The sequence below is a fragment of the Podarcis bocagei genome (assembly GCF_964188305.1).
Source record: "Podarcis bocagei genome assembly, chromosome: 12".
Taxonomy (NCBI): Eukaryota; Metazoa; Chordata; class Lepidosauria; order Squamata; family Lacertidae; genus Podarcis; species Podarcis bocagei.
The window spans coordinates 22,468,750-22,494,747 of NC_138137.1; the positions used below are offsets into that span (position 1 = coordinate 22,468,750).

Below are 25,998 nucleotides of genomic sequence, written 5' to 3' on the forward strand. Positions count from 1 at the left end.
TTCTGCCTGCTTGGTATTTTTTCAGATGATGATTGCAGAATCTCTCATCTGAGCTGCTTAGAAAGAGTTTTTGATATTGTAATTTTTTACAGGACAAATTTGAACTTAGGCCATGATAGCACCATGGATCTTCCACCTGAAACTCTGCCCACAATTCTGACAATCACTTTGAAAATCCATCCAATTATATTGCTTCCAGGCAGTTTCCTAGGTAACAGCCATACAGTTTGAGGAACGGGGGCTATCCACATCAGAAGAAACAAAAACAAATGGCAGTTTTCCCAGTTTTCCAATACGTTTTAATTGTAAATTGTTACTGAATGTTGTTTTAAAACCATGCATTTAATGCACTATAAAATATAACATAGGTATTTATGACATTGCCAGTCCTTTTGATGCTAACACGGGCTTTTAGATTCTTTGTCGTCTCTGAATGTAGTGGTTCAAATCTCTGCCCTTTTCTTCTCAGTGATAGCATGGTATGCTTTATACAACGTGTGTATAATATCTGTAAACACATTAGATCTGTTACAGGGGACCATCAGACCCAACTTGGTTTCTGCTAGTGTTCAAAGCCATGAACACTGCTAATATGCAAGCTCAGCATGAAGCTCTCACTGCAAGAAAATGAATGAAACATCAACATAAAAAACAGAGTAGAGCTTTCAAATGGATATCATAGAATTGCAGAGTTGGAAGGGATTATGAGGGTACTTTAGTCCAACACCTACAACCTTGAGATGCTCTACCAACTGAGCTATATGGGAACCAAACAGTCAGGGCTAAGAAGACCGGAAGTTGTGTATAGAAGGATTTATGGAAACTGTTCCACCAGAGGCTTTGAGGGAACATGAAGTAGAGCGGAATGCTACAAAGAAGTATGCTAGGCATGGAGACTTGCTGAAAGAGCCCAGAGGCTGAATGTGCAGCAACCTAGGAGCACTGCTGGATATGTGCAGCACACATGAGCAATCTATAAAGTAGTCTGCGATGTACTGGTCCTGAAGCTTAAGCTGGTGTCCGAGCCTGGAAGCCAAGGAAGATCTTCCTAGATGCTTTGGTGTACCAAATGTGGATGGTAGCTTTTCGGGTATGTGGCATTATCAGTTCATATTTACATTAGCTAGAAAATCTACGACACGTCAAGATTATTTCACTTAGTTATAATGCACTAACTGCTGCTGTAAAAACACTATTCTCATGCCCCAGGAAGACACTAAGGCAAACTGGCAGGTGTGTTTCTTCATAGCCTGTAAAAAGGTAGTTAAGACTGCACTATAATGAGCAATCCTCCCCACCCATTGACAGTTTGTCATTCATAAGATGATACGAGTTGCCCGTGTCAAAGAATATGAAATTAATGTCAACTAGCATCTGTGACATGGCTTTCCTCTAATGTGTGAGCAAGCTTCCTAGCAGAGAAATACAAAGCATGTTGACTTTTCATAAAGGCCCATTTAGCAAATACTGTTTTGGAATAATTAATTGCACAACTGCATAGTAAGCATAAATGCCAATCCTTTAAGCAGAGGTTACCTAAACATTTCAGGCCCCCTGTATAATACAAACCCACATTTGTATTCACAACTAAAGCTTTTCGTTTATTTAAAAAAGCACTAAGTACTTTACAGGTAGTTTCCAGAACCTTGTTCTGTTGCACAGTGAGCAAAAGGTGCAGCTGAGTTGCACCATGTACAAAATGTTTTACCATTGAAAATACTGTGTTCCCACCCTATTTGCTTTTATTTCTGTTTCACTGTCTGTAAAGGCTATACTGCTAGAAATTATTATTTAAACTAGTAGGCTTAATTATAGGTAGGTATCAGAACAAATTACTCAAATGCCAAAAAGTCTCTGTTCGTTCTATATACAGTGTATTCTTGTACATTCAATTCTGCTGCTTTTCTTTTTTAGGGAAATAAAATGTCTGTAGAATTACCACTGATTATATTTTTAAGTAACTTGCATTATTGGCAGCAAGAGTGGCCGAATTCCTGTTTCAAGTCCATGTCACTTCTGTGTGTTTTTATTCATAATTCTGTTCTGTTTTCATATTAATCTGCAATTTTTAGCAGAAAATCTCATATATAGAGAAAGAGGGAGAGAGACTGTTAATACCTAATTTTTAAATATTTTAATGTATGTTTTCTCCCAAAATATGTGCATTTTGGTACATTTCAAACTGCTGAGAATTATGTGGCAACAGTTGGGAAAGTGTGAAATCCTGCAAATGGCTGTGTTCCAAAACTTGCATTCATTTGACAGGTGTAGATCGGGTCATTTTGTGTAGGAATGTGCAAAGATCAGTTTCCTCAAACGTTCCAAATTGGCAAAACCAGTCAAGAAATCCCTGTCTACATGCATGGTTCCCTTCCATGTACATCAGCAACTCTTTTGGATCAAGAGCTATGTATGTCTCTTGTAGCTATTCAGAGCAAGCTGACATTTGTAAGACTGATTTTTCTCACGGGCTCTTGGCTAACACACTGTGCCCAGGGTAAACTACATTTTACTACACCATTTAACACTCATGTTCATACACTGCAAAGGTCAACAGGTTTTCTTTTTCCTAGTGCATGATTATCATCACAAACAAACCATGGGATAATTATGGGAAGGACAGAGAGAGAAGAAGCTATATATATTGGCTCTAAAAATACAGCCTGCTTTGTCGAATAAGGGGTGTATTTGTGTGTATCCCACCTCGTGAATAATACAAGGAAATTCAGTTATCACGTGACTGAAAAGCAGCCAGTTGGACTCTGGTAATGCAAGATTGAAATCCACGCACAGTTAAGTTAGTCTCAGTCTTTTTCATGTACATCAGGAATGATATACGGGATTCCTATTCCCTGAATTCATTCATGTGTGCTAATTTCACAAATATACAGATTTAGTTTTCAAAGAGGAAATAATGATCTGACGGCTAGGTAGCAGAATAGCAAAAATACTCAGTCAAACTGGTTTCTGTGAGTTTTTTTCGTTGCCCCCCCCTCCTATTTTCTCCAGTTGTAAAAATTGCAGTGATTACACATCATAAAGCCTATCTGTAATAAAACGCATCAGCTGGCCAAGGTTTTCATCGCTCACTCAATAATCCATTAATACAGCAATGCTGCCCAGGCATCTTTATAATACCAACTCGGAGGTAATTTTAATCAGCTAGACCAGCTGGTATTTAACAGCAGCTGCTGGAGACGCCACAAATATACTCAATAGCTGACATCTTTATTTGCAGTTTTTCAAGGGGAGAGGAGATCCCCCTACGGTTACTTAGATTAAGGTTTTATGAAAAAGTGTTGGGTATATTAAGGTTACCTCACTGAGCGCAGGAAGGGTTAATGCGAACAATAAAAATGGTGGAAGTTATGTATAGATGCTTGTTTTTTTACAGAAATTGATTTTTTTCAACACAGCTTTGTTTGAAGGTGCAAACCATTTCCTGCTACATTTGTATTAATAATAGATTTCAAAAGAAGCACAAAGTATATATAGAAAAGCTACATCTTTCTCAGTTACTGAATCTTTTTCTGGTTCACAGTATAAGCATGTAATAAATAGTATTCTTGCTAGTGAAAAATATGCCATTTTAATATGTTTTGCCCTTTTGACTACGATATACCTCTTTTTCAATCTTACAGCTTGTCTTAGTTGTGTGCACAGGCTGACTGAAAATATAGGCAACGTTTTCTTCATTATTTTTTCCAACATTTTCTTATATTTTAGTCTAGATATAAATTTCACATTGTGCACTCTGCAGCTGTAAACTCTGCATGCCATTTCACATTGGGGTGTGTGGGTAGCGGGGGGACAAGCAGAGGCAACATGAAGTTAACAGTCACAAACACATAAATAAAATTTTAATTATACTTGGGGGAGCTTGGCTTACAAAGCTCACAAATCCATAATGGAGCTTGCTGGTAATAAAGGCCTGATCTGTTTGTTAAATTCCACTGTGCCTAGCCTAACTTGTACCTCATCCTTCCTTCACGAGTTTTCTTATTGAGTGCTGGTTGCAAAACGGACTGATTAAGTCTAGCGCAGAGTACTTTCCCAGTGTTAGAAATAAGAAGTTGTGTTTCTGTATGAGGAGAACGGGATAATTTTGCTAGTTGGGAAAAGCAAGGTATCTAAGCAAACTTTTGGAAGTATCAGTTTCACCCTATGTGCTACATCAAATGAATTCTTAGATTTAGTGCAGATCTTATGTGGGTAAAGTATTTTTATCTTTGAATTCATTTCTGTTTGCATATATGCAGATTTCTGATAATATCCATTCCCTAATGAGAGTGTAGTAGTATCCCAGGATTAATTTAAACAGGCTTTTACATACATTGATGACAGACATTATTAGTAATAAAAGAGGCATTTCTGATAACTGAAAACTATATAGCTACTCCATGTATGTAATTCAGTGATGGAAATAATTTCTGAACTGATACTGTATAATCAAACCAATAAATGTATAAAGATTATCAATATTTGTGTTAAATCTAGTAAATGTGTGGGAATTTCCACTGTGTGAATGCTGTCACAAACCAGAAAATGTATCATTGTCTAGGATGATATACTTAATATTGAATCCAGTTGAAGAATGGACTACCAAGATTGCAGTTTGACTAAAAAAAAAAAAATACTTAGCAAGCATATTTTTTGTTATTTGCAGTGATAGGCTGTTTAAGTTTGTATAGAGTGTTTGACAACAGACAGTTTGATATATTGCTAGGCACAGCGGTAGGTTGGACTTGAGTGGTATTAGCTCTCAGTGTTTTGATTAATGGTAATTGTTGTGATGAAAATGCATGTTTTATGTGCAACTCATAGTTCTGAAAAACAGAAGCCAACTTACAAGATCTGTAATTACTATTCAGAGTTAGCATATAAAAAGATCATTGAGAACATACAGACAAGACACAGTAGGATATTTTGTATGTGTGTTTATTTGGTATTATGTTAGATTTCTGTGCTGTTTTTTAAAAAATGAGTGTGGGGATCTTGTTTTACTATCATTTACACATCAAAATGAGCATTTGTATTGTGAATTTTGGAATTGCAAAATACACCAGCTTAATTCCACTGAACGATGGCATTTTACCTTGAATCAACAAGTAAAAAATTCAAACTTGAGAATTCTAAAATAGTTCAAAGGAAGGTCAAAATACATTTTTTATACAAGGTGCCTTTAAACACCCTCATTTGCTTCATGCCATTCACGCTAATTTTGTAATGTTGTTCTTCAGAATAGTCTTTATTTTAAACATTTTATTGTTCTTTTCACATGACCTAAATAGCAGCATATTCATTGTTTTTATGTTTAAAAGGACACAGCAATAGCATACGATTTCAGTAGTAATAGTTTCAACAAGATATCAAACTCATATTAATATGCTTTCTATAGACTGTGACACTGCAGTCTTGTATGTGGACTAATCAGATATCATTGAAGTCACTGAGATTAGTCAGCAATGCAAGATTTCAGCCAGCATCCTTTGTTCATCTTTACTTTGTGTAGATGGAATCAAATATTAATTTAAAATACAGCTCCTTTTGTGATTTATTTATAGAGCTTTTCTAAATTTCTTAATATAAAAAAACTAAGCATTATACAAAAGTAACATAAAATCTGCAATGTCTTACCATAAAAACAGTAAAACAGCATTATAAAAACAGGAACAGGTAAAAACAGGTGACTATGTTGTATTTGACAGAGAGATCATCAAAAATTTATCTCACTTTTGGATGCATAAAGCAGCTAACAAAAAAGATACATTTAGACTACTGTAAGCCCATCTTTACAAGATGAACACTTCACCTTGCAATCCCAAACTTGTTGACTCAGAAGTAAGTCCCACTGGATACAATGAGGGTTATTCCCAAATAAATGTGCCTAGGATTGCATCATTAGTTGCACTAATGTGTTGCGTTCATTCAGCCTTCAAATTTTACTCTTTTGTGATACATTATAGAATTCAAAGTATTCTTCTGCATCTGAAATTTGTAGTCATGCAAATTACCAGAATAGTTCCCCAGACTGATTTTTTTTAAAAAAAAGAACAATAAGATCAAAATTATAGACAAGCAACTTGATTTCTAACTGTAGTGCCAAAGTTTGTAGTCTGCAACGAGACATCTAAAGGAAAAAAAGAATTAGTCCACGTTGGTAACAGCAGGATATGAGACTCATTATTAGAGCTTGCCTAAAAATATTAACACACAATTCGTGGTCTATTATATATTTGTGTGGGAGATAAAACCTGCAAGGCATGAAATTGTAGTGTTACAAAATAATTATTTCAAAGAGTAAATGATCTCATTTCAGACTGGAACTAGCTTGGAACACTGTGTTAGTTGTCAGGTGGTTTATCTCTCGGCAAAATACAAATTAATAAATGCATCTTCGATATACACCTAAATCTATGAACTGAAAATAAATCACCCTCCCACCAAACTTTCATTGCAGCTAGCAACCATGTGTCATTGTGGCATCTTTTATTGAAAGGAACTTTATTTAAGTAGCATAAACTTGTTGGATGGGCTTCAATTAAATGATGATTTGTTAATGCAAATGTGTAGCGAATGACTGGTAGTACATCTGTCTCTTCATCCATAGGCCATTACTGTAGAGCATTAGCACATGATTGTAAAAAACTGGAAATCATTATATGCAGGTAGTACATATTCAATCAATTCTGACCTTATGTCTCCGATGAAATAAAAAAAAACCTAAGTAATGTAAATTATATTTAATTTGTAGCTGGGGGTGGGGGGAAAGTAGAATCTTGGAATATTTGTGATTCAAGCTGTTATTTGATGTGAGGTGACTGCAATTTGGATATGACTGTCATTGGTGTCTCCAATGGGAACCATTAATCCTCTGTTACTCCTCCTACATGCTCTTCCAATCCAAATAGTGATGTTTTGGTTTACATTAGCAAAAAATATTGTCCCTTTTCTTTTAGCATGCAAAGTGTTTTAACCTGAATAAGAGTGCAGGGTAAGGGCAGTATAATTGTGACCAGCATTAGTTAGTTAAGCAGGCAGTGACAATTAATACACCCCAAAAATCATACAATTAGCTTCAGCTCCATAAGTATCTAATGAGCCATTTGTCAGTCTTTTGGTGAAATAAACTACTCTATCTTAATTCTCCACTCTTGCAGCAAATAAATAGAAATTATGAAACACCCGGGCACCAATAAAATATAATTTATTTCATAGGGCATGACAGAACTCTTTACATCTCTAAAATGAACATGTTATTTACAAACGACTTGTGATACTAATATATAAAAAAGGATTTTAGCGTTAACTGCTTTCGTTAGGCGGTAGATATTTTTTCCTGATTTGTTTAATCATTTAAATGTGTAATTACTCCTAAAGGCATGAGAGCTAAAATGACTATTCCTGACGTGATTAACTCATAAAGTCACAATGAACCTCACAAGAGAACCCGGGAAATGCCAGGGATCAGCATTCTGCAGCTGAAGGCATTAAGAAATTTCTGGAAAGGACAAAGTAATTATTTTCATTATGGAACATTTCTCAGCTTGCTATTTCTTTCTGGCCTCTTTAGTCTTGTCGACATGAAAATCATAAGCCAAATAGGAAGGAGAGGAAACAGTTCTCTTCCTCAAAAGTCAGCCGCAAAGAAGAAATGCAAGAACAAGTCTCAAGGGCTCTAGAAGGTGCAGGCAGAAGCCTTTCCTTTCTGCAGTTCTGTGGAAGGAGAGTTCAAGGCTCTAAACCAGTTTCAGTTTTTGCCCCAGGAAGCACTGGGGAAGCTAATGTCTTAAGTGTTCCATTTTCCACAGCAGGAAAATTCAATCTCCCTAAAAGAATCCAGAACTGAGAATGTTTTTCCTTATCAGAGCTAAGCTAAGAAAAGATCCTGCAGCATTTAATACTAATTACATCAATGCAGGGTAAGGGAGACTTGTTGTTCAAGCCTAGTTTTATGGCTTTCCCAAAGAAGTCTTGTCTTTACCAAAAGGAAGGTGCTTCCTGCCTGTCAAAGGTGAATCATACTACTATGATTCAGTCTCAAGTCCTTGGAGGCAGCAGTCATGATGTCCTAGTGCAGGCAAACTTGGCCCTCCAGATGTTTTGGGACTACAACTCCCATCATCCCTAGTTAACAGGACCAGTGGTCAGGGATGATGAGAGTTGTAGTCCCAAAACATCTGGAGGGCCGAGTTCACCTATGCCTGTCCTAGTGGCTGCCTCATATGCTGTGAAGACAGCCATTCTATGAATGCAGGCTTCATCCAAGTCTCATACATTCTTCCAGACTGTCATGGGTGCTTCTGAGATCATACACTGCTCTTTGTACACTGTTACACACTGGTAGGGCTCTAACCCTATCACAACAGCCTAAATTCACAATTGGGCTTCCTCTCTGGAGCACAAATTATCCCCCCCACCACCACCCAAGGTGCCCTCCACAATTAGCATCTAGTTGACTAGAATGGGTATCTAGATACTAGAAATATGAATAAAATGGGTTACCTTCCAGAAAACCTAGAGAAGTGCTCAAAAGTGGTAAGCATGTTGTTCTCTGGCCACGAGCATGCAAAAGGATTTGTTGTAGGGAACCAGAAGTGAGCTATGGGGTTGTGTATACTCTTACCCACACCTTTCTTCTGGTATATAGTTTACCCTTATCCTAGGAACCTACTTCAATGTTAAGGGTTGAAACAGCAACATAGTTAGCTATAGCTAAGACTAGCAAAACTTGGTGCTCAACCAAGATGGGTGGAAGGGATTTTAGCTTCATAAAAGAAGGGAGGGAGCATGTGTCTTAATCCCAAATTTGTCTAACCATGGCTAAACAATCAGGAACATTCTGCAAACAGATATAAAAATAGGAACATCTCTCTGGAGGCATACTCAGCATTCTGCTGAAGTACAGGAGGGAATCAAGACAGAGTCTCAGGTCAGGAACATTAGATATATTCCTGGAGGCTCTTCCATCGCTCATTTTGCTTGAAAATCTGAGAATTCAGGTCAAGTGTTGACATACATGAGAATCTATCTGGCATCTCCTGTTTACTGAAACCACCAAACGTGTGCTAAAGCACAGCAGCCTATACAGTCATACCTTGGAAGTCGAATGGAATCTGTTCCGGAAGCCCATTCGACTTCCAAAATGTTCAATTGATATAAATGATAAAAACATAATAAAAAAAAATACTGGCAGACAACTTGGTAAAATAACCTTCATAATAACAGTCATCTCCTTTCCTCCCACGCACACTTTCACAGGCCAGATTATTTAATAGCCATAGGCCTGGATTAAGAGGAATGTTTTTGCCTGGTGCCTAAAGAAATGCAGTGATGGTGGCAGGTGAGCCTCTCTGGGGAGAGCATTCCACAATTGGGGAGCCACCACAGAAAAGGCCTGTTCTCTGGTTGCCACCCTCTGAACCTCTCTGGCAGGGGTCAGCAAACATTTTCAGCAGGGGGCTGGTCCACTGTCCCTCAGACCTTGGGGGGGGGGGCAGACTATATTTTGGAAGGGGGGAAAAAAGAATGAATTCCTATGCCCCATATATAACCCAGAGATGCATTTTTTTAAAAAGCACACAGTCTACTCATGTAAAAACACCAGGCAGGCCCCACAAATAACCCAGAGATGCATTTTAAATGAAAGGACACATTCTATTCATGTAAAAAACATGCGGATTCCCGGACCGTCCGTGGGCCGGATTTAGAAGGCGATTGGGCCGGATCCAGCCCCCGGGCCTTAGTTTACCTACCCATGTTCTCTGGGATGGGGGACATAGAGAAGGGCCTCAAATGACAATCGCAGGATTTGGGTCGGTTCATATGGGGAGAGGCGATCCTTAAGGTATTGAGCTCCTGAGCTGTATAAGGCTTTACAGATCAACATAATACCTCTAGTAGTGTAATGGGATCTGAAGACCTCCAACCTCCTCCTGTTTGACAAAAAATATCTGGCAGTAGTAACAGGACCACATAATGAGCAGGTACAGCAGTGTACACTGTCAAAATCATATGCACCAGGGTCTCAGACATCTGGAAGTATGTTTTCTATGACTCCTTGAAACTTACAAATATTTTTCCTTGTTAGTTGAATTTCCCCCAGAGTTTATCTGAAGTTGACCCAAGCTCTAAAATATCTGAGCAATTAAATTTGTAAGGCATATATTTTCCATTTTGTTTCCTTCCAATTCTAAAACGCTAGGTTAATGTAAAAATAAAAAAGTTATTACCTGAAAACAATTGATTAGATCAAAATAATTGTGAGTGGGGAAAATAGATGCTAGTGCTGTTCTGCAAATACTTGCATGGGAGTTTGTTCAGTGCTGTAATGGGCAGACACTGTAGTAACTCTCACAGTTATGCCTGTGCAGAAACTCCTGCAAAAGTGGAAATACATTTTTTTATTAGTTTCACTTCATGCATTGTTTTTTGCAAGGTGTAAAATGGCCTATCCTGCAACAGAAATGCCTGTTGCATAGAGCAGAGCATCCAATGGAATAACAATTAGTAACAGCACAGAGGCAAGCTGGGAGCGGGAAGAGATCAGGGACAATAAATTCTGTCATGTACTTCTTGCTGAATTCTGACCATGCTGTAGGCGTTACTGTCAGTGGCGTAGCGTGGGGGTGCAGGGGGGGCCGGCCGCACTGGGCGCAACATCTGGGGCGCGCGCTCGCACTCGCAGCTCTCTGCCCCCTTAGGTTAGGGGGCGCAAATTACTTGCCTTGCCCCGGGTGCTGACAACCCACGCTATGCCACTAGTTACTGTTCCTGACAGTTTTCTTGGAAGCCGTCAGCTGTTCTGTCTTCTCTTGCCTCCTTTCAGGTCAAAATGTTTCTAAGTTGTTTTGTAACAGCACTTTGGGGTGGGACAGGCAACCTCAGCTGGACCCACTGCTTTCAAAGTCTGTGACATCTCTGGGATCCTCAGAAGAGTCATTTATGCACCAGGGAGTCCCTGTATGAGACAGCTTCACATTTCTGCATAGAAGGGGTTGGACTAGATGATCCCCAGGGTACCTTCCAACTCTACAATTCTATGATTCTCCGACTCATAGTAGTATCTGGTTGGGGGAGAAACTTAAGTGGAATCTTAAGTCACCCCTCTGCCATTTCCCAACCAGTTCCCCAGGGTTGATGTACACCTGTGCAGTACCCTGGCTAAAATCCCCAGGGCAACCAGGTGCGGTTAAATGCAGCAGTTCATGATCTATCCATCAGGACACACCAGATTATTTCAACCAAATAAGTCGGTTTGTTAATAAGACCATACAGAATATAAAATTTCAGTCAAGCAAACAGGGAAGCTGGGGCTAATTCCTAAGACATACCCTAGCTAACAAATAGGCAGGTCGTTCTTCTCTTTGATGATAGTCAGCTATTGAACTTAAAAGTTATTTGAAATTTCTACAGTTTAAATCCTGGCATTCTTAACTCCTTCTCTCCCTTAATAACTGAAGTGTCTTTCCTTCCTGACCATTTCCATAGCCTACTCACATAATGCTTCCGATGTTATTGCACCAGTGGATTCATATAGGTCAGCAGAATATTTGCTTGACTCACCTAAACTTCCTGAAGGTCAGCTATCCACATGGATTCATGTCTCTCTCTCTCTCTCTCTCTCTCTCTCTCTCTCTCTCTCACACACACACACACACAGAGAGAGAGAGAGAGAGAGAGAGAGAGAGAGAGAGAGAGAGAGAGAGAATATACATGCAAACATTGATATATGCTGACTTGCATTGAAAAGAAACACGTGTGCAAACTTGTGCTGGTCAGAAGTGATGGTGGCCTTGGCCCTCAATCCCAGGGCTTGTGGGTATGCATTTCACGTGTACTGTAATGCATGCTACATAGTTGTATAAAATCACAATGGAACATTTCATTACGTCTAAATAATGAAAAGTGCATATTGTTTGAATTACTAACCATTCAAAACATTCAGTACAAGTCACTTGACACTAATTTTCCTGGTCAAATCATTTTTTGAAAGAAGTCTGCCTTGACAAGCAATTTAGTAAGTACCTTTGCAGAAAGAGCCAGGCTTGATGGGTCGTCGCATAAGCTACTTGACATTTGTCCCCAGTCAGACCTGATGCCACATGAAAAATTTACTCTGGTAAAGGGCTCCCAGGAATAAACAGTTCTCTAGTGTTGCTCACAAGGGAATCAGCAAGGTGAGCGGAACTTCAACTTGTCACGGATGCACTGTTCTGACAAACATAAGTAGATGCTAATGGCTAAATCGTGACAGAATAAAGTCCCACAACCATATGGCTAATTGCCACAACAATATCTTCAGTGTTATTAATCAAGTTTTCATAGTGTGCCGTGATAATTGGAATAATTAGAAGCAGCATAGACATTGCTTGCCTCTGCATGTCTCTCTCTCTCTCTCTCCCCTTTCCCTCTCCAGACAGGGACTTAGAAGAACCACAATTTCTGTACTGCATTATTTAATGCATATTTTCCAGCAAATACTGTAGTTAATGAATTAGCTGTTTATCATCCAAACTCTTTAGTGCCAGCAGGGTTTCTATAGGAATATGTAAGTAACTAAATGACTAAATGATACCATATTTTCCTGCCCAAAAATGTTAAATGCCCAACTAAGGTGCACCCCCCAACCTCTACTAGCTATAGGCAATCTACTTTAGAAAAGTAAGAAAGTGTGTGTGAGAGAGTAAATAAGTGTGTAAACTGTGTTTCTATGTAAAAAATAAAAGTACTTCTAGTACAATCCTCCTTTGCCCTGTTAAAAAAGTAATAGGAATAACTTCAAATGCACAAAATTGTGTAGTTAAATCAGCGCATTGTAATACCGTCTATATAAAAGATTGTTTTAAGGTTCTCTAATTTCTTCCTAACAAATTTAAAATCCTCACCCAACCTATTTTTAGCACTGCCAAAAACTACATCTCAAAAAGGTGTACTATGAGATTTCAAGAAGCCCAAAATTATTCTTTACCTCTGACCTAGGGAAGTAAATAAAGCTGCAATTTAGCACTTTTTGCTTAGCAGAGTATTTAAATCATCATCTTTGTACATTTCAGACTGGACTAGCTGTTTACTGAGCTCTCTCTGGAACTGTGTTAGCAATGAGAAAACACCCAGTATTTCCTGGGTACATGCATAAACAATTAGTCAACTGGTCGGTATAACTGGAAGATTGATGATAATGACTCTCTTCATGAATGTATGAAGGCATTTAGCCAAACTAATGGATTGAAATGGACTGCTGTCTATGGCCTTTGAAGGGCAGCTTAATTTAGTTTTAGAGCTTACCATAGGCATAAGATGAAATACTGTGATGACATAAATCTCTCCTATTTCTTCTTTTTGAAATGTTAGCTTTTCCTCAGTTGCGAATTTGCAGAACAAATATCTTTTGAAATGTTCTGTGCTTCATTATAAAGTGGCCTGAACTACCCAAGTCATAACCTGGTTTTGATTGAAGTTCATCAGCGTTTCATCTGCAGGGCTCAACTGGAGCTTAATAAAATAGTTGTGCTGGACTGGAAATAATCCTTCTCACCGTGAATGTTGTGGGTCCACAGGAAAGGCCCATCATGTATAGCTGGGAATGTGAGAACAAGGCAGAACATCAAGAATACTGGTCCTTTATGCAGCTTCCTTCATTCTCTGTGCCTATTCCCCAAGCAGTAGAGCTGTCAAGACCAGCCCTCTTGGTCCATACCCTATAAGCACAGAACTGTTTGCAATAGGCATCAAGACCAAGCAGCAGAGTGGTTTATGTGTCCCTATACCTTCCTGGGAAAAGGGCAAGAGCTTTTCTGGGCTGGGCCCTGTTCCTCCAGACCAGCCAAGATTTACAGGATTGATCCCTCCAAGACTGAAAAACTAACTTCATTTCCGCTCCTTTTCCAAACATGACTCCTGCAGGATTTTGGAAATAGGTTTTTCGAAACATATTACTAGCTTCTGCATTCTGCCTTCACAAAAGGAAGGAGGAACATTGCTCCAGCTGTGAAAACCTGGTTTGGGCACTTAATAGTTAATGAACAGGTTGTGCCCCCACCATAACGATGTACTCAAGTGCAGACTGTTTTACTTTTCCCTGTTGAAGTGAATGGCAGGCGTTAATTTGTATGATAGAAAATGAAGAGAGAAATGGGTAAAATATTGGGGTGACAGATAAATTTTTTCCCTTCTCCCAACAATTAAGAAGTAGGCTCCATCCTTGATTAGGATATGATGATCTGCAGAGGCAAATCTATAGCTGAAACATCTTACATTCTCTGTTAAAACCATAACTATTCAATACAATTTTCTTTATCAAACTGAGCTGAATTAGGTGTGTAAGAAGCTGACTTATACTTAGTTAAACTATTGGTCCATAACTTGTCAGCAGTGGCTCTCTAGGATTTCAGATGGGAGTCTCCTAGCCCTACCTTGAGATACCATTGATTGAAATTGGGACTTTCTGCATGTAAAGCAGATGTTGTACCACTAAGCTATGACCAAATCACTGCTACATCTGGTTAGGTGAGAAGTACACCATTCCTGAGGGACGGAGTGGCGCTGTGGGTTAAACCACAGAGCCTAGGACTTGCCGATCAGAAGGTCAGCAGTTCGAATCCCCGCGACGGGGTGAGCTCCCGTTGCTCAGTCCCTGCTCCTGCCAACCTAGCAGTTCAAAAGCATGCAGTGCAAGTAGATCAATAGGTACCGCTCCAACGGGAAGGTAAACGGCGTTTCCGTGCGCTGCTCTGGTTCGCCAGAAGCGGCTTAGTCATGCTGGCCACATGACCAGGAAGCTGTACGCCAGCTCCTTCGGCCAATAAGGCGAGATAAGCGTCGCAACCCCAGAGTCGGCCATGACTGGACCTAACGGTCAGGGGTCCCTTTACCTTTACCTTTTTACACCCATTCCTATGAAGAGCTTGAAGAAAGAGTGATAGAAAGGTTTGTTTTTCCCCTCCACTAAACTCACCCTTCTTGGTGCTTCTGTTGATAATAATAGCAAACATGGGTCAAGGAAACTAAAAAGAGAGAATCAAGAAAAGGCACATTGGGTTTAGAGTGGGAGACTAGAAAAAAAGCTTGATTACCAAAACAAGATAGTTGCAGCTTTTTTAATGTATCTGTTCTGCATACCTGCTACAGTATCAAGGTAAGATTGCATGTTTTAATTATTTGAGTGAGAGCAGGATGTTTGCAGCTAGATAATTCTTAAGAGTGTGTTCTCAGGTGTAAAAGAAAACCAGATTTTGGAATCAGTACACAATGGATCGAAAAAAGGACCTGTGGAAGTTGGTGCTGCTTATAGGAAATCGGAATTATTGGAAAAACTGGGATTGATGAGAGGAGTTAAGACCCCAAAAAGCATGAAAATGGTTAGTTATGATATCACAAAGCTGATAAATAAAGGTTGAGGGGGCGAGGAAGGTAGGCATCAACCAGACATGTTTGAAAGTGTATTATGGTACACAACCAGACAGTGTGGGGCTGTTCTTGGAGAAGAAGACTGAAAATGGGTGATGTGTGTAAATGGACAGCACTACAGTAATCAAAGATTTTTTTGGGGGGGTCATGTATTTGGAACACAGCTGCTGGGGGTTTATACTGGGGAATGGCATAGGTGCATGCTGCATTTTCAGCTACAAAATAAACAGTTAAAGAATGCAAGACAGGTAGGCGTGGAGAGTATATTTGAAACACACACACAGAGAGATGTTGATTCTCGGATGGGGTCCAGGCAACCTCTTAAAGTGCTTTATGGTAATACTAAAACAAACCATAAATTAAAACTAGTTATATGAACGCCCCCTCCCAAATATGGTTTTATCACTTACGATTTGTGCAGTTTTGTTTCTTAGGTGTTGGGCTTTGGAGCTTTGTCTTAAATTTGTATGTAAGTCACTTTGAATTTATTGTATAATGAAAAGCACAGTATAAATGTTTAAGAATGTATAAATGTTGTGAACCACCCTGGGATATTTAGATGGACAATATACAAATTTCAGCCACCATCACAGTAAAGCCCAGATATGACTATCAGAGTAAAGCTAAAACATACTAAAAAAATCAGTAGCAAAACTGAGAGGTAAGTGTTGCATACTCATCAGCAAGTTTTAGAGGATATGCATGGCCAAAAATGTATGTATGTATATGCTGTTGCTTGGGGAGTGAGAGTTGGATGTGTGATGGTAAGGTAGAAGCACATGTCAGGTTGGACGAAGCTCAGCCAGGGTGGGAGGGCTATATTATGCATATATGGGTGAGGACAGTAACAGGAAGCGATATTGAGTTAAATGTAGGGTGTCAGCTATGGGTGAAATAATTGTGCTTCCCATGGTTTCTTGTTCCTCCTCTCAATAACATTTTTCTCTCACAAAACAATTGGCATTCCACGTATCCTATCATTTCACACAGTTCCTTGTTTCTGTGCCAATCACTGGAGACTCCTCCCAGTTATTTCATTCATTCCATAAACTCTCCCCGGCACCAACCTTTCACATGACATCCTCTGCCCACACTCCACATTCCACAGATACGGCTTCATTGTATTCTTTCAAAGCTAGTTAGTGGGATCTGCGAATGGCAGTAGAATTTATTTCCAAATTGGCATCGCTGATGAATCTGTTCCTTCCACTGGGCATTCTGGGTCATTAATTTCAACTTGTAAACAAATTCTTATTAAACATTTATATAACAATGACACCAGTTCAAATGCAGTGGAAGAGGACTGGAGAGAAAAAGAGAGGGAGAAAGGCAAAATATGGGTGCGTGAAGCCTAAATTGTAGGCAGTATAAACCATCTGTACTGTTTACGTGATATACATAAGAGCTCGGCTAGATCAGGCCAAGAATTGCATTGTTTTATCACTGATGTGTTTGCTGTCCTGGGCTCCTTTGGGAGGAAGAGTGGGATACACATTTTTATTTTATTATAAATAAATAAAACCTCTCATTCACCACCCTGTTTTCCACAGTGGCCAATCACACTTTTTCTAGTAAGCCCACTCTCCCCATGCTTTTGCCACCCCCACCCCCCCAAATCAACTGGCATTTAAGTGTAGACTGCTCCCAAAGAAAGGGGTTCCATTTAACTAGCATGTCTAATTAGCTATTGTTAGACCTATCCTCCTTTAATCTATCTCGGTACATATGAGTTAGCTTTCTGTAATAGAATTTGAGTTCTTAGTGATTTCATGTATTTATTTTGTGTAAGTGTTGGAAGTGAAGGTTTCTCTATTGCATGCTATTTTTATTTTTCTGTGATGTTTTTTACAGAATATTATTATTATTTACCCATTTTGGAATAGATACTTTGAACTGTAACAAGTGCACGTGGGATGAGTTGGGGGGAAGTCAATATTAAAAATAGATTAGATCATACATAAATGAAGAATATGGAAACGAGCCGGTGTTGGGCATCACAAAAACAAGGACATTGTATGCCTGGTTCCACTGAAGACTAAACGACATTTGAATGAATGTGTATTCTCCCTCCTGGCTGCTTTTCCCCACTCCCCACTCCCAAGTGTTGTTGTGGGGAGGAAAGCAAAGCTCAGGGGCACCCCAGTCCAAATTGGAAGAACATTTTAGATAAAGGTTTGTTTCTTGCTCTCCCCGCAAAAAATGAACGTGTGCTTAGCAGGTATCTGGTGTCACTAGCATGGAAGACCTCACCTACCATATATTGGTAGTAGACTTTTCTAGATGCAAATAGATCAACGATTGGTGTAGAGTCTGTGCTTGTGAATGACATGGAAGCTGATGATGGAAACTTGTTATGCAGAATCTCTTTGCTGTTACTGTGCTGCCTATGTTAGCAGTGTGTTCTTACCTTGCAGAGTCCATTAAATTTGCAAAGGAAAGTGAATTGCGTAACGTGGAAGGGGTTGTGGTTGGCTTAAAATGTTTAAGGGAACGAGAGAGACGTATTGTGGGAGAAAGGCATGTTAAGAGCAGGTTCAGAATACCTTGAATCTCAGGTCAAGACATCAGCCCCACTTGATTTCCCAGACATGCCCCTTTATGGAGGGCTAAGACCCTAAAGGACAGTCGTCTCTGCCTTTGAAACCTCAACCCTTCAGCTTTTTGTGAGACCATTCTTGAAAAAGATTATGGATGTAGTACAGAAAACAGCAAGCTGTATCTGAAATGCTTGTTATACTCAGCCAGAATAGAAATAGTTTACGCAGATAAGGCAATGCATGACTTATTAGGTTCCCCCCTCCACCACCAAAAAATAACCTATGCAGAGGTTTAGTTCCTTATACTGAGTCAAATCATTGGTCCTTTGAGTCCAGTATTATCTGTTTACCCTGATGGGAAGCATCTAGATCTCTGAGGTTCCAGGAAGATGTTGTTCCCAATAACTCTTAATAAAAATAATTTCCTTTTAAAGTTTAAATTTGATTTTAAAAATATGTCACTCATGTAGTTTAAAGTTTCCAAAGCATTTGTTTCTCTGTGTTGCAGGTCATTATTAAACCACTGTCTGTGGGTAGTAATTACAGATTGTTTGGGGATTATGGTTTAATTACATAGAAATCATGTGTAGAACATGGGGCTATGCATTTCAGCAAGGAGATTGTAGTAACTCTTATATTTATTATTGCTTTAAAAACTCCCTTCTGTATTTGCAGTTGGTTGCAATTGCTATGTCGGTGTGGTAAAATACAGATTATTGTGTTACCGAATGTGATAAAAGGGTACACCGTTGTGAGCATAGTAGTCTGCAGGTGTAGCAGATGTGAGGCTGAAATTAACAGGACAGGGCTATAATTAAACTATAGACAGCCATCTGAAAAGAAAGGGGCTCCTCTTGTCCAACAGTATCATTAAGTGAAACTTAGATTGTCTCTAAATATTTGAAAGAGCAATAAAAGAGTGTTAATTAGTAAGAAAACACTCCAACTTAGAACTTAATTCCTTAAAGCATCCCTTTTTATGAAGGCAAACTTGCTGAAGTCAAGCCATATGGTTAACATAGTTCAGAGACAATAGGGTCCTTGGTTTATGGCTGCTACAAGGGAAATGTTGCTGGAAAAGAACAGATAGCAGTTAGTATACATCCATTTTCAGTTGTGTGAATTGCTTACACCCATTGAGACACAGAGGTTCAGATCATTAATGGCAGCATTATGGTTACTAAAGCAGTCCAGTTCGTCAGCTGTCTACATCTGTGAAAACAGAATACCTCTGGGGACTAAGACTTAATATTCCCAAGAGAATTTCTAAAAGCAGAATAGAAGAAGAAAGCGGGGAAGCTGATTTTGGTTTGAGCAGTAGAATCCTACATTTACAAACGATTAACACTGCATAATGAAGTGGTAATGAAGAAAAGGAGATTTCTGATAAAAGACTAATAACAAATCCCATTATGCCATGGTGTATTTTTCGCCTTTAAGTGTATTAGTTTTATCTATCCTCTGTCCTGAATTGCATGAGGTCGTTTGTGAATAATGTCAGCTCAAATGCATCAAGCATTGCTGAGTTATGACTCCTAACAGTTTGTGAAATGTAAAAGGTGGGTGGGTGGGGGGGTTAAGGGAAGGAACAAGTGCTACTTAAAGCGATAGGCTTCCTGCAGAGTCTGAGTAATGTTTGCGACACTGAAAGGTAATAGTTTCCTGTAGGCTTGTCACTGAGGGGTAATTTCCCACTATTGGGTAAAACACCTTGCACATAATGTTGTTAGAATTAATTGTGCAAAATTAGCTTTGCTCCATGTTTCCCCTGCTTCTCCTATTGTAGCACCTCTTCAAATTTTAGAAGTAGATATTCATAGGGAGCCAAAGGAAAGCTACTGTGAGATACGTTTAAAATTCCACATTATTGTCTTTTTTCTGTATTCTTCATGAAGTGTTTATTACTCCTAATACGCACACAACAAAATAAACCCTCGTTGAAAGTTACTCCATCTTGCACCTAGTGTTGTTTAACCAGATGGCAGTTGCAACTAAATCCTTAAAGTAAAATTTATAATCTTAAGTGCCCAGTGGTTTCTCTTAATGCCATTTTAAGATTATGGGTTCAGTTCAGACGTTTAAGTTCTTTTAAATCAGAAGGAAGGTGCTCTCCATTGAAGTCTGCTCAGTTCCACTGAAACCTGTTACAGCTGAGCTCATCCGCGGACTTTTTTGGAGTTGTTATTGCAGCTGCTTCTTTCATTTGCTTATAAAGCTGAAATGATAAGTAAACTGGGACAAAGCTTTTCTAATAAAGCCAATCTGCTAAACAACATTAGAGAGCTAGAGTTTTTTAAGTCTTTCACACACTTCCTTCTATAACCAGGTTAAGATATAATGTAGAACACCGTAAACATATCTATATTAATTTTAATCATAAGTTACTGTGTGTTGGATTTCCCTGTAAACTATTAATTCCTGATCTTTTTGGTTCAACTTTTGATATGTTTTGTTGACTTTATTTGCAGGCGATGGGTAAGGCTTCTATTTGGGAGAGAATTTCCCCTCCAGGACCTTCTTGTCATCTGGGATGCTTTATTTGCTGACAGCATCACTCTCAATCTAGTTGACTATGTTTTCTTAGCCATGCTGCTATACATTAGAGATGCCTGTGAGTATGTATTACATTATACATATAGCCTATATAATGCAATATATTTCTAATTGAAATAAAAAAATTAAAAAATCATTTTGATTGGAAGTTGTTTAAAGTTGTTCATAATATATAAGAAAGCAACAACTTAAAAACACATTTTGGTTTTTGGGATGTTCTTCCTCCTGCTATGCCTCTTTTAAAACACAGAAGTGTAGATGGCATTGCATGAAACAAAGTGGCCAAGGTAAGTATAGAGCTCCACCTTCTGTCACATGTAGTGTATTGAGTAAAACTATACATTCACTACTGACATATTTTATGGATTTCTAAAATAAGAGAAAATGTATTAAAAGCAAATTTATTTTTTACAAAAATTCTCTGCATTTTATTTTATTTTATTTTGCCTTTAACTATGTCACATGAGCACTTAAATTATTTTTGATGTGTATTAGAGTCCCATAAACTTAATTAACACACAACTTCAGGGGAATGTTTAGAACAAAACTTTGATTTTCATATAGATAACTATGTGGAGATTTACTCTAAAGCAAAATCTCTATTAAGCAAGTAGGAAGTAGAGAATACTTGGGAAGGTAAAAAAGTAAATGAAATAAATTTGTAATAAAACCACCAATTTATCCTAATTAGTTGAGAGATGTGCAGAACCACAAAAAGGTAAATTAAGCAAATTATGGTTATCAATAACCAGGCCTTCCAGTAGATTGTATTTTAAAGTCAGCCCACCTTTCCAGGGCAAATTTGTATGCATCTGGTAACATTCCAACTGCAAAAGTCTGTGAAGTCTTTGTGACTAAGCCTTTAAAGATTTTGTGTGCGTTAACTGACTTGCAGGAATCATGCAGAAGTCTCCAGCACACCTGTGGGTACTACCTGAGAGCCAAATCTTGCAAACAATTATTCACACTTGATTCTTTGATAGACTCTGTTGCCTCAAATGCTCCATTCCCAATGATCTAAGATCTTGAGGTTGGCCCAAAAAAAGCATTTGGACTGAAATTCCTGAAACCATTTAAAAATGGGCTTTTTCCAGTTTGTTTGTTTTTTGTTCTTTCTTTTTTTATATAGAGGACATTGAATTGATGCTAATCCATTTTTCTACAACCACCAGAATTTTGAAACTATCAAGTGTTCTTTATTTTCTCTTCTTTTCCAGTTCCTCCCTAGGCTTTTCTGCACAAGGCCTTAGCACTGTTCTAAAGGGGAAATTACAGGTGGACTCTTCCCTCCTCCCTTGCATCGGGGTAGCATATGGCTGCGACTGTAAAAAGACCCCTAAGTGAGGCAGTTGGCCATTTTTGTGTCTGTGTCCTATGAAGTTCCTTCCATACGTAGATACATGACCCCCAAAGGCTGGACCAGACCCTTATTACTTTGGAATTTACAATCTGATTCCCTGTAAGGAACCGCAAAGCAGTTCAGAAGAATTGTGCAAATATATAAATATCAGCATTCAATATAGTACCACTGGTACAAAAACAATACATCCCATCTAAGAGGAACCTGCAACAAAATGTTGCTGTGTATCTTAACCTTCTAACAGCACTGAAACTGTTCAGGGGTTCTAGCCATGCCCACTTTCAGGATACTCCATTCCGTCCCACTGCCATCACTTACTTTCTGGTTTTATTTTCCAATTATCAGTTAATGTTCCATAGCTACTGAGCTTGATTAGTCCTCACTGAGCCATTTCTTGTGAAGAGAGTTGTTCCCTTAATTTTTTTTTTACATCACTTGCAATAGCTAATATAGGAAGTGGCTTTTTTAAACTGCCAGAACTATGGAATAAATGGAATGGTTAAAAAAAATATACTACTGCAGTCTTTCATGGGAGTAAATAGTCAAGCAGGCTGTAAATAGAGCCCATGGCCCAAAGTATCATAGAAGTCGTTCTGTGAGCCCAACAGAGCTTTTTAGATTTGTTTTACTAGTGTCCTATAAGGCAATATGACCTTCCACAAGCTCCTTCCTATAGCCTAAGTAACTATTCAAATCCTAATGAATGAAAAGGAATATCAAGTTTATATTACCATGTGAATAAAAATATATGTCTTTCTAAGGTATTTTTTTCTGAACAGCTTAGCCACCTGTTTTTATTTATTATGCTGTATTAAGTTTTTATTGATGTAGGTTTTTTATATCTAATACACCACTCTGTCTGGCCAGAGTGGTGCATGCTCTAGTTATCTCCCGCTTGGACTACTGCAATGCGCTCTACGTGGGGCTACCTTTGAAGGTGACTCGGAAACTACAGCTAATCCAGAATGCGGCAGCTAGACTGGTGACTGGGGGCGGCCGCCGAGACCACATAACACCGGTCTTGAAAGACCTACATTGGCTCCCAGTACGTTTCCGAGCACAATTCAAAGTGCTGGTGTTGACCTTTAAAGCCCTAAACGGCTTCGGCCCAGTATACCTGAAGGAGCGTCTCCACCCCCATCGTTCTGCCCGGACACTGAGGTCCAGCGCTGAGGGCCTTCTGGCGGTTCCCTCATTGCGAGAAGCGAAGCTACAGGGAACCAGGCAGAGGGCCTTTTCGGTGGTGGCGCCCGCCCTGTGGAATGCCCTCCCATCGGATGTCAAGGTGATGGACAACTACCTGACATTCAGAAGACATCTTAAGGCGGCCCTATTCAGGGAAGCTTTTAATGTATGATATTTTAGTGTTTTTTGGTTTCTGTGGAAGCCGCCCAGAGTGGCTGGGGAAACCCAGCCAGATGGGCGGGGTACAAATAATAAATTATTATTATTATTATTATTATAGACTGATGTGAGAGATAGTATAAAAACTATTATAAATAAATAAATAAAGGACCTGCTTTCTCCTTTCACTTGTTTGCTTAGGCCACCTTATGATGAAACAGACACTTGCACCAATGCCCATCTTGTTCCAGTCTTGCATCTCTCCCTCTCTCTCTCTCTCTCTCTCTCTCTCTCTCTCTCTAACCCAAATGTGAAAGCATATAAGGAAAGCAGTGTGCAGCTAGATTGCCACTGCCTCATAGAGTCCTGCACTATAGTGCCTCTCAACTTGCAGAGGAAAAGGATTATGACTAAAAGACCAAATGGAAGTGTGGGTGTATGGAGGCTAATTTGTAAGCGAGTACTATGGGTGAACAATGGGATGCGGGTGGCACTGTGGGTTAAACCACAGGGCCTAGGGCTTGCTGATCGGAAGGCCGGCGGTTCGAATCCCCGTGACAGGGTGAGCTCCCGTTGCTCGGTCCCTGCTCCTGCCAACCTAGCAGTTCGAAAGCACGTCAAAGTGCAAGTAGATAAATAGGTACCGCTCCGGCGGAAAGGTAAATGGCGTTTCCGTGTGCTGCTCTGGTTCGGCAGAAGCGGCTTAGTCATGCTGGCCACATGATCCGGAAGCTATACGCCGGCTCCCTCGGCCAGTAAAGCGAGATGAGCACCACAACCCCAGAGTCGTCTGCGACTGGACCTAATGGTCAGGGGTCCCTTTACCTTTACCTTTACTATGGGTGAAACTGTAAAATGGGACTAGCCACGGTGGAGCCTTCCAGTTGTTTTGGGCTACAACTCCCATTATCCCTAGCTAGCATGGCCAGTGGTCAAGGACTATGAGAGTCATAAATGTTGGCTACCTCTGTTGTAGAGTGTGTGCTGTGGTGCAGGAGTTAGCCAAGGGTGCCTTAATTTACACTGTTAATGCTTTTGGCACGTAAGTTATAAGTGATTTAATTATTCTCTCAATCTGAATATTTTTTTAAAAAATAAAATTATATAGGTTGTGGAGATTGAAAATGATGTCTATATGCCGTGTTTCTAAAACCATAGTCTTCCCAGATTAGTTAATCTAGAGTTAGAAGTTTGTATTTTTAATTTTGCTCCGCACCAATACTACTATTCTTAGGATGTTTTAAGCCTTTTAGACATATAATTGCTCACTTATGAGCTAGATGTCTTTGTTTTTCAAAAAGAACTTTGTAGTAGAAATATTCCCCCCCCCCCCCTGAAAAAAGCTATATTTTCAGGTATTTGCCTATGTCTTTCAAAGAACTGATATAAATGAGAAATGATTCTGGTATCCAAATGTATCAGCTTCTCTACACTGATGTTGCAACATACTGTTTCCGCCAATTTGAATTCATAAGGGTTTCTTTTTTTTAACCTTGAAGATGAAATAGAACTAGAACAAAGTATTATATAAAGGAGTGTCTGTTTTTGTCTTACACATGTAAAGAAAGTAGCTATCACAAAAAAGACCCCAAAAAGTTTTCACCTCCCATTTGCCACCCCCTGTTTAAGATAATAGGTTGGTTTTGGTCACATAATAGAGAAGTTTCATTTCTTCTGTTTGTTGCATTTACCTATAATTTATAATTGCAAATACCTACGATCAATATTTTAATGCTCATTATTGAATCAAATCACACTTATTGTTTTTTTTCCAAAAAAGAAACAAATAAAAAGTCTAAAATCTGGCTTCAGTTAGAGTGTTAAAAGGTATGTTTGAAGAAAATACATCAGATGTTGTCTTACAAAATCCATTTAGGACGAACTACTCCCAGCATTCTTATTTATTTTAAGAAAGTATAAAGAATCCTTATCACAACTGCCTTATACTGTGTTACGTTTGATTTGATTGGTTCTATATAATGCGTGGTCCCATCTATTATACTCGGCAGAAAGAACTCTTGACTGAGCCCATTGTATTGCATTCATTATGCTAACTTCAAAGAGAAGAGAGAAAAGCAGGTATCTGAACATGAACAAGAAAAACAAAAGGAAAGAAAAAGAAACAGGCAGAACAGATAAAAAATGAGTAGGATAAGTGAGTGCTTTACAAATGAAAGCAGATGTATAAAATTACAAGCTGTCGGATCAGCAACGGAAATGAAGATGATAAAGTGGCTCCCTACACAGATTATAATTATTCATTTTGCCCAGTCCTGAATCTTTTCCTCATAAACCTCTTCAGGGAGAGATGGGAAGGTACCAAAGGATATGAGATTGACTCACATGGAAGCGGGTGCAGGGATGCTGTTTAGTAAGTCTCTAAGGCCATAAAGCAGTCAATATATTTTGGATTTCTATTTTTATCAATGATTTTTGCCTTGTGTTGCAAGAACATTTTTCACAAAGGCTTTTAATTAATAAAAATGATATTATTTCTAAAACTGAAGTTCTCAAAACTGTAAAGTTGCACTATCTAATTTTTTTTATTATTATTATTATTAGCAATTTAGGCGAACAATTCAAAAATAATTGGCACTCCTTTGACAGCTCCAGTAGATGGATTGCCAAGATTTAGATGGTGCTAAAGAAATGAAGTAGTTTACATAGTCTTGGCAGAAAAGATTTATTTAATTTCACCCATAATTAAGTTCATCACATACCCAGAAAGGGACAGTTGTATGCTAACTAGACGGAGGTTAGATAATGGAAATTTAATACATCCTATTAAAATATGTA

The 25,998-nt window shown here is 38.8% G+C and overlaps 1 protein-coding gene across 10 annotated transcripts in view; it reads left to right on the top strand.

Moving 5' to 3' along the window:
- TBC1D5 (TBC1 domain family member 5) overlaps nt 1-25,998 on the top strand; it is a 249,079-nt gene that overhangs the window by 164,588 nt on the left and 58,493 nt on the right. For all 10 annotated transcript variants that reach the window (XM_081164471.1, XM_081164473.1, XM_081164472.1 and 7 more), the window contains one exon: nt 20,414-20,556. In XM_081164471.1, coding sequence (XP_081020597.1) covers nt 20,414-20,556 — 143 coding nt within the window. The remainder of the gene's footprint in view (nt 1-20,413; nt 20,557-25,998) is intronic.